Below are 10231 nucleotides of genomic sequence, written 5' to 3' on the forward strand. Positions count from 1 at the left end.
TTTTCTTTTGTTATATGTGGTTTAATTGTGAATAGAAGTGCAACTTTGATACAACTCTGCCCAACCTGGTCGTCTCGGGCTGACCAGAAAGGAGCAAAAATTAGACCTTTTTAATTTCTGCAATTTAGTCGAGAGTCAAATTAGTCGGGTTGAGCTTTTTAAGCTCATTAGTTGAGTTGAGTTAGGTAGCGACTAACTTATGGTGCATGCCTAACTGTAGAAGCATATTAGGTGCATTTGTTTTCAGTTCTTTAACTCGGATTAAGTTTAAGCGGTCAGACTAGCTGAACAGACTTTGACTTGATCAACAATGCCATAGAGTTGGCTATTTATTTTTGCTATTAAGTTGAGATCTGTCATAAAATGGGTGCCTCGATTTAATATTTGTATAATGAAAGTAAAAAAAAAAGGGATCGAATCAATGAAAGGTTGGTTCCCACGATGACCATCTCGAATTGGATGCTCGCGAATCCTATTATCAAGAAGTGTATTGCGATGCGAACCGGATTAGATCAGATCATATTAAGGGAAGATTAGACTCAATGGATTAAGTCTAGTTATCTTATTTACTTATTTAGTTTAGTTAAAAGGTTAGAATTTTATTTAATTAGCTAAATTCAGCTCTGCGCAATTTTGGGAAAATATTCGTAGAATATTCTACAGACATTCAAATAATATCAAACTAGTTGGATAGGATCGCCAACCTCCAGAACTACAATTTGGTATTCACAACTTCTCCAGATTCAGAATCTATCCTCCAGATTCAGAATCTATCTATCGCGAAACAAAGGATTAATCTGTTAAAGATAAAGAATGCTGATTTAGTTAGTTAGCTAGCTTTATCTTGTTGTTTGAATTTCAAATAAATCGGATTCCGAATCCAATAGATTTTTACTTCTATAAATAGGAGTGGATATATATTGATAATTTTATAGAATTGAATTGAGAGAAATCTGAATTTAGCCAGTTATTATTCTCGTCCATCCCTGGCCACCTCCTACTTTCAGCAGCCACCCTACTACACGGTCGTCCACCACTACCCTTGGCCATCCACCACCCTCCGACGATCGCCACAACGTCAGGAATTACCGTTCTGCCCTCCCTAACTTATTTTTACTATTTTATTTTTATTTTTTCATTCCGACTTCCGATTTAGGTGAAACCAGAGCCTCGGACGGATCGTTATAAATCTGGTCCGTAACATATTGATAGCTTCGGAACCCAATTCCTACATTGATGGATATAAGCACAATTGAAATTCCTAGGGAATTATACATTTGTGTATTGATAGTCATAGTTAGCAGCTCCGTATCGAGTATCGTCAGGTCGGGTTGTTTCTTGGCTCTGGTGGTACTTCTTTTTCCAATCGATGTGCTACTCCTCTTATGTAGCGAACTCATTCACCCTTTCATCTCCACTCCTCTATTTGGCTTTTGACATCCTTTAGAAAGTCTTCCATTCCTAACAGCTCATCTCTCATGAGCTGCACTTGTTCAAACTCCATTCAAAATATGGCTTCTTCAATGGAAACAATAGGGCTTAGTCTTAATGGGGAAGGAGAAGCAATTTCCCTCTCTCCAACTAATTTTCACTTGTGATATTGATGCATATATAAAGAGGATTTTCATTATTTATAACAAATGAAATGATGAGAATACCAAGGTAGAATTATTATATACGTGTTCGATACATAATATACCTTTCTTAGTAGGTCTCCAAAGAAATAATAAAGAACCAAACTTATATTAGCTGAGTGGGGTCTCGGTAGCAGGCATATGAAAAAAATAAAGCATATTAGTGTGCACAAATCATTCACTTTGGTGAACACTTAGCATGCATAATCTTTCTTTATTCCCTTACATGAATAAGAAAGAGAGCTCATTTGCTTTTCTTAGGGCTTTGTACTTTTCTTGACTACTGTAATTCCTCTATGTGTTGTATATTGTTCACTGCTATAACCAAGTGCTACTTCTTTTATGATCTTGTATCAATTAATGAATAAATCTGTGCTACTTGGCTTTCCATTAAAACAAGTCATGAAAAGTTTCCGAACAAAATTACAGTAGTCAAATGGATTTTAGTTGACCCATAGAATCATGTAATTTGACTTATTACTAGAGTACTGTGAAACTTATAATAAGCATTCAAATACTAGCTATTATAAACCTTTTTCCTTTGGAATACAGATTTCAAGAGTATCAACCCAAATTCTCTATCAATTCAATATTGTCAGCAAATTTCTTAATAATTGTTAGCCCGACTAAGCAACCCAAAAGGAGGGGTGAATTAGATTTATAAACTAAATATGAAAAGAGAAACTAAGAATGCAAGTGTATGTGCAAATTACAATGATAATATAAAATTCAAATCTCTTCATGCAAATTAAGAAAATATAAATAAATAAACATTATGCTTATATGTATGATTATGATATAACAATTTAAAAGAGATAAACAAAGAAAAAATAGAGAGAAAATAAGACATTGCATTTATAGTAGTTTGACTAATGTCTATCACTCAAGGACTCTATCTTAAAAATTAACTATGTATTCAAAGTCATACACTACTAGCTTCTAAAGTGTTCACAACATTTATAAGAGATCTATCCACCAAAATCTTTTTGCTCTTAAAACAACTATCATTTTGAGTCACAAAATCCACTAAGAAAAAAAGAGAAAAGGAAAACTTGTCAAGTGAAAACTTCTATTTTTTTTTCTAATATGGCTAAACTAGATTGCTCTTATTTTGTGTCCTTTGATTTGCCTTTAAAACTATTACTTTAACATGAGGCATAGACCTTCATTCATAAGTTTGAAAAAGACTCTTTCCCATTTGAAATAATTTGAAAAAATGAAGATCATTTTGCAAATCATTTAATGTATGCAGATTTTAGTCAGATTTTTCTTGAATTACAATATTTTTTTTACAAATATAATGGTTGAATTGACTTTGTAGTTATAAAATAAATAGTAGATATTTAAATAATATTTCTAACTTGATAATAACTATATCAAAAAGTTATTTGGTCAAAAAGTTATGGTTAAAAGAGTAATATACCCATAAATAGTGTCAGTTTGGAAAATAGCTACAATTTAACATCCTGCATAAAAAAATCCTAAAGTGAGCACAAGCACAATGCGTTCACATTCTCTTTTCTTCTCTCTTTTCTCACACACAGCCATTATTCTCCCCTTTTAGCTTCTCACTGCACCAAAGCATCGCTGGAGCTCGCTATCGCCGTAGAAATGCTCATCGGTGAGTCCTCTTTTATCTTATGGATTTAATTTATATCTTAATTATCTCTGAAGTATCTTCCCTTTTCTTTTCCTTCCCATCGATCACGCAGGGTGATGGGCTAGCTAGTGGCCTCATGCCTTCCTGCACTGGCCTCGGTAGCATCCTCTTAACGTCCCACTGTCGTTGGTAACCTCAGTGGGTTGTTTCTCCTCTCGATTGAGGCTATGCATGGTAGCCTCTCCTCATCGATTTGTGAATCTTTTCTAGCCATTCTTGCCCATGTCTCCCTTCTTCGACCGGTTAGAAAGTTCCCTCTTCGTGAGATGAAACTTTTGGTATCTCCCTTCAGTGCCCTCGTTGTTCGGTTGTGATTTTTGACAACCTCTATGGCCATTAGGCAAGGAGGGGTTGTTTCATCGTCGTCGACCACCTGTGCGTCGTGCACACTTCTATCGACTTCCTCATCCTTCTAGCATGGCTTTTTGTCAGTGGACACCTGTGCGTCATGTACACCCCCTTCTTCTTTATTGGCCTTCTATCGATGGTGAGGTATGATTGAGCTAGGATGCCAAGCCCAACTTGGGCTTGGGTTGAGAGCAATCCAACCCAAGTTGTTAGTGCAACGTTGTGAACTAGCCCATGTTGGTTGGGTCGGGCTGCGACCCAGCCCAAAGACTTTTAAGCTTAGTATTTTGGAGCTTTAGGCCCAATCTTGATGTGTGTTGGGGTCTTTGGGCTTCGAGTTGGCCCAAGTAGATTAATTGTTCGCTAATTTATTTTAGTCATTTTATTTAATTATTTTTGGCAGACTTGAGCCTCAATTATTAATCATCTAGAGAGTAGTCTAGTTAGCTATAATAAATGAGTCAATAGTATGAGAGCACTACGAATTGCTTTTAATGAAGATTTAGCTCTAATTAGAATTTGATAATTATATTAGATGTGCTTTTATATATAATAAAGTAAGTTAATTGAATGTGGTTTATTTTATTTACTTTAAGTCAATAGTATTTAGTGGAATAGTATAATGGTAATTATATTAATAACCCTTAATAGTGCGTTAGACCAGCATAATTAATATACCAACTCTACCTAATTAATAATTATAAAAATCCTTAGGTGGACTGTTACGAACCAGCTTGATTCGATCCGTAACGATTTTAGACTAGTTTGAGGATGTGAATTTCGAAGGGAATTTTAGAGGATTTAGCCGTTGGATCTTGTTAAATTTTCGATATGTTGTCGTCCTTGAAGAGAGCTTTCCACGAATCTAAGATCTTAAGGTTTGGATGGCTAAATCTTGAGTTATCGGCCGAACAGTGACTGAAGGTCGAATAAACTCTAGCTTGTTACCCCTTCAATGGCTAGATAGGTGCTAGGAGAATTCTTTTGGAGTGAAGAGGGAGAAGTTACTACAAAAGAGGGGGATTAGGACTTAGAGGAGGCTGACCAAGGACTTGGGCGGTGGAAAAAAGGAGGTAGGATAGGGTGCCAATAGCTAGAGCAAAAAGGAGGGAGATAAGGGCAACAATGCCGATCCAATTATTAGATAAACTCTAATTAGGGTTTCCTCCACATATTTATAGAAGCTCATCATTTTGACTCAAACAACCAAATTAAAACCCTAAAAAACTAACAATTCTCGTCGTGGTGCGTTCGAATGCGTCTGATCACATTCGAACGTGCAAATACTGTTCTCTGTTTTTGCGAACGCATGCAGACGTTAAAACATGCAAATACCGTTCTTTGTTTTTGCGTGTAGATGTTCGCATGGCCGTTCAAACGCGGGTCCCTAGCGTTCGAACGCCTCCTACAAAAGGCTTATTTTTCTCAAGCAAAATCAAACTAGATAAATAAACTCATCCCAATGAATCCAATATCGCAAGTGGATCCAATCTAACCGAATCGTATCACGGATATATCCTAAACCTATAATGGTTATTCGTGGATCATCTAATTAGTTAATTTAGGTATGCTAGTACTTATATTTATTATTTTAATTATCGAGGTAGATAGTACCATACAAGGATGATGCCATTGGCATAGTTGGAGCTACTAAACTAGAAAGCGATGTCAGGCAAGTGAATCTTCCATAGTCTAGGAATAGTGTAATATTGAAGTGATGTTTGATTTCATAATTTTATGACATTCATATTATATATGTACTAATATTTATTTACTATTCAACAAAATTATATTTATTTTACTACATAGTTATTCATGTATTGTTGGTGCATGCTTGAGTATGATAACTTTGATGTGCATGCCACATGATTGATGATATCGATTACTACACTATTTTGCACTTATTACCATATAGCTAGGTCCTAACTAGGTAATACCCTCTACTAACTCAATCCAAGGTTAATAATATAATTCATGTGCTTATAATATTAGATGCTTATGCTTGAGGATGTTAGTGCATATGGCATTCAAGCGATCATACTATCTTGTTGGAGACTAAACACTAGGTAATCTGAAACTATGATTAAGATGTAGGGGTGTTAGACCTAGCGGTACTTAATGATATAGGGTCAAGGCGTCCATGAGTTGTATGCTATTGATTCTGTTATGTGCAATGATCTCACTATGTGCGATGATGATGATAATAATGATAGAGGTCAAGTGTAGGCTTACGACTATGATCCTTAGTCTAATAGGCACATACAACTAGTCATAAGTAGGGGTCCTTAGTGTGAGATAATATGTGAGCATATGCTTATTATATATGTGGTGGATAGCTCTGTGTGAGCATGACTATGGCTCTGTATGAGCATGGGAGAAATAATTTTATAGTTTGAATGATGCATATTTTGTGTTTCTTTATTAATACATGTGAGCTGTAGATATAGAAATGATAGTTATGTTACATGGACGCATTATTATGATCATATTAGCATATATATATATTATGTGGCATCCTTTCTTATATTACTTTTAGATTGTAGAGGTGTATACTTGTAAGATTTTATAGTGACCATTTTTTGTTCAAAATATTTTTAGATCAATAGACAACCCCAAGTCTGTAAAGGAGATGGCAAAAATTTGTTTAGTCTACTTTATTGTTGTAAATAAATTAGATGGATTGTTGCTCTTGCATGAACATTTTTTTTATTGAAGTGTATGGATATGTATTCTGAGATTTGTTGTGCTCTGTGATATTTTGAACTTCTTTTTGCTTGTATTATTTGTGAAAATTTTAGACCTTTAGTTTTTATCTATTATATTGTGGAGAAATATTAACTAACATATCACGTAGAAATCAAGTGGATTCTACCCACGTAAGGGACGTGTATTTGGTGATGGGTGTTTCATATAGATAGTCAACTTGTAGGCCCAATTAGACATTTGTAACTTTTGAATTTCAAATATATTTTTATAAAATTATGGTATATTAAGTGTAATCTTCACGTAAAAAAATTTATATTTATCATATCACCATATTGAAAATTATAACTAAAAATATTAGGTTCTATTTGCAAGAAATATAGTTATATAATTTCTAAATAATGACATAAGTTTGAGAAATAAAATCTGAGAATTAAAACTTATATATTATAATAAAGAGAATTTTATTTTGCCCCTTCTTTTTTTGCCTTATTTTAGTTTTGACCCTTGCTTTTTATTATAAATCTTTGAAAATACCCTCGAATTAGCTTTAATCGGACGAAACATGACCGAAAGCTATTTTTTAATGTATTCTTTTCTATTTTTAAAATATAATTTCTAAAATACTAAAAATCCCCGTCATACTTTACTAGTTTGGTGGTCTCCCCAATATTTTACACGTACCAAGGAAGAAAAGATCATTTCAACACTTTGTAAGAATGAAATTTCACTTTTGAATGTTCGTAAGATTATTGCCACTCAGTTTCGTGGGTTTCTTTGGGGATGCCTTTTGGAAAAGCAGGGCGAGAAGGAGAGATTGAACTAGTGTTCCAACTGAAACCAAGTTTCTTGCTTCACCAGGTCAACCAAGCTATCCTACTCCTCGCGGTCAGCCAGGTTTTACTACTCCCCAAACTAGAGCAGGGTTTTCTGCTCCTCAAGTCAACTAGGGTTTGGAGCTCCTCAAGGCCAACCAGGGTACGGTGCTCCTCAAGGTCAACAAAGGGTTTGGTGCTCATCAAGGCCAACAAAGGAGAACAACTAGATTGAGAAGAAGGATATGAGAGTTTTTCATTCTTTTTTATTTTAGTAAATGAGTCGGGTTTACTATTAGGTATAAATATGAATAATAAAGGGTATACTAATAGTTTGAGCATCGTAAGATTAGTTTAACTTGAAGCCTAGTTAGTCTTCGTGACGAAAATTAACGGCAAAGAGTTTAGTAAATATCAAACGTAAAATATAGGGGTCAATTTAGATAGGTGAAAGAAGAAAAGGTCAATATAACACAAAAACGAGGGGGCAAAATAAAATTTTCTCTAAATAAAAATATAGATAAATTAGACTTCTTTTCAGATAAAAAATTCACATTTATATTATATACCAATTAAAAATTATGTCTGAAATACTAATACATGATTAGAATTAATTTAATATTTCTATTTAAAAAGAAAATATTTGTTAATTGATGATAACTATTATAATTTGTTTGATATTATTAAAATAATATAGTCAACTAATTTGTTCATTATTATCAAAATTAAATAGTAAATTGTCGAAATCACATGGCTATTAATAATTTTGTTTATAAATGTCTTATCTGAATTATTGTTTTCTTTTCGGATCTGACTAAATATCTTTTACTCTATCTCACATTATCTCTCCTCATCCTATTTTTCTTGTAATGCAAACCCTTTCTCCAACTTGTAATTGACTAATTAGCACTTTAATCTCTTGTTTAACTATGTTGTAACTTGTACCGAGAAACCCATACTGGATATAAGGAGGGAAAGGATTCGGCTAAACTTGTCACTACAACCATTGGATTAAGATAACAACTTAAGAGGGGTACGTACTTATTTGCCAAGATGTAGAAAATATGACCTGAAAAGAAAAAAGTCACCTATTGGCACACCCTAGCTAATTAAACAGAAGTCACCGATCGGTATGATAGTATGATCTAGCGTACAAACAGGCCTGATTCAGAAAAACCTGGCCTAGTTTAATTCATGTCCATATTTCTTTAAAATTTTATTAGGGCCCTATTACTAAATTCTCAGAGTAATTTTTGATGATCTAATTTATGAGTGCTTTGCCTAAATAGTATATATTGACAGGCCAATTTATCTAATAAAGATTAGAATTTTCTATCATAGAAAATCCTAATACTTGCTTTTTTAACGTGTTGAAATCTTCCGTCTACATAAATCTATAGAATTTTAAAATAGGTTCGGGCAAAGTTGACTTGATTTTTTTCGGGTTCGACTTCGAGCGCGGGCTTGTAGAAGGGTTAGACGAAAAAGGCAAATAATCAATTACGAAGCATCATATCTGAGAATGTTCTTGAATTTCTTCATATGTTTTCTCGCTGTATTGTTTAAAGGCATAGGATTTTATGGACTTGTAAAGACTGACTAATGAAACGAATAATAGCCCCATGAGAAGCACCGGTTCTATATATATCATATCTAGTCATCGGAACTTTGTAAAGCTGATCTTATTATTGAGTCTCAAAAAATCCTTGCAAGGAATGAACTTTCTCTACTCTCCCAGAAGCAGAGGAAGTCGGACAGAAAATTATATCAAGGCTTTTCTCTTGTTCTACTCTATCAAGCCGCAATTGGTTATGATAATCTTTGAATACGGGCGATTGAATCCTCTCTCCGCAACGACCGCTCTTTTGTCACCAATCAATTTGGCCACCCTGCGATAAAAAAAATTAACTAGGAAAGCATCAGCATTGGATTACACCGTAGGTACCAACTTAGGACAAGCTTGATTTCTAGTTTGATTTATATTTCCCATAATTATTGTTCTCTAGCCTCTAAGCAAGTCAAGCTTGACTAGTTTGATCAGAGCTAGGCTTGATCAAGGTAGACTCATTTACTCTTATATAACTAATACTATAATATTAATTAATATATGTGGATGTAGATTAGCATAAAATTTCTCGATCACCTGAAATAAGGGGACCCTGTGTTTTCTTGGACAGTCTTCACCTTAGAGATCCTCTCCACCACATCCATCCCTTCCAGCACTCTGCCCACCACCAACGTCGAGGCATCGAGCTCCGGAGAATCGTTCGTCGCTATCACAAACTCCGTCCCGTTCGGATCCTTCCCGACCTCCTCCTCGTCCACCTCTAGCTTCCCTTTCCTTGCCACCAGCTTCAGCTTCGGCGGCGGCTTCGTCGGGTCCCTGATCACGATCCCTACCGATCCCGCCACGTTCTTCGTGGCCGACGGGCACTTATCCCTCGTCGCCTCCCACTCCGCCACCAAGCTGTCCGCAATCAGATCACTCCCGGTTCTATTCGCGAGCTCGACGTCGACACCGTAGGATCTCACTCCTATGTGTTGGATGTAATTCGGCATGATCTTGACGAACTCTTTCCTTCGGTAGCTGATTCCCGCTCGGCCGGTGGCTAATGAGATGAATCTTGAGGAGCCAAAGGGCGCGTCGTCGCCAAAGAGGCCGACGACGACGCGGCCTGCGGGTTCGCCATCGATGGAGATGTCCATGAAGGCTTTCTTGGTGGTTGGAGAGTTGGTGTATATGGTGCAGTCGACATTGGTGTTGGGTTGAGCAAAACAAGGGGAGCAGAAGTAGGGGGAGAGGAGGAGAGGGAGGGAGGAGCCGACGGTGGCAGCCGCGAGGGCTCGGCGCGAGAGTTTCAGGATTGGTGTAGATACTGGAGGTGTGGTTTGGAGCTGAGGAAGAGATGGAGGTGGAGAAGGGGTGGGGAGTTGGCAGGGGGGATTGAGGGAAGGTAGTAGTTGCCTCATTCCTTTAGATGGGATTTGATCTCTTTGTACGTTGAGGACATGTACGTTTGGAGTGTTGAGATTTGATATCATGGAAGTGTTTTGTTTGGGTTAGTGTTTGT

The 10231-nt window shown here is 36.0% G+C and overlaps 1 protein-coding gene across 1 annotated transcript; it reads right to left on the reverse strand.

Moving 5' to 3' along the window:
* Positions 1-8827: 8827 nt before the first annotated feature.
* On the reverse strand, positions 8828-10231 carry LOC140795800 (peptidyl-prolyl cis-trans isomerase CYP26-2, chloroplastic). The gene is made up of 2 exons (XM_073148588.1): positions 9304-10231; positions 8828-9049 (listed from the first exon to the last, which is right to left on the reverse strand). The coding sequence occupies exons 1-2, from the start codon at positions 10200-10202 to the stop codon at positions 8947-8949; spliced, it is 1002 nt and encodes a 333-aa protein (XP_073004689.1). The 5' UTR covers positions 10203-10231; the 3' UTR covers positions 8828-8946.

This window comes from Typha latifolia, chromosome 1 (assembly GCF_019914945.1).
Source record: "Typha latifolia isolate L0001 chromosome 1, TyphaL0001v2, whole genome shotgun sequence".
Lineage (NCBI taxonomy): Eukaryota > Viridiplantae > Streptophyta > Magnoliopsida > Poales > Typhaceae > Typha > Typha latifolia.

Excerpts from the sequence above, each read along its gene's own strand:
- LOC140795800 (XM_073148588.1), bottom strand. The coding sequence starts at position 10,202 with ATGATATCAAATCTCAACACTCCAAACGTACATGTCCTCAACGTACAA. Across the intron at positions 9,050-9,303 it reads ACAGGGTCCCCTTATTTCAG|GGTGGCCAAATTGATTGGTG; the intron begins GTGATCGAGAAA and ends TTTTTATCGCAG.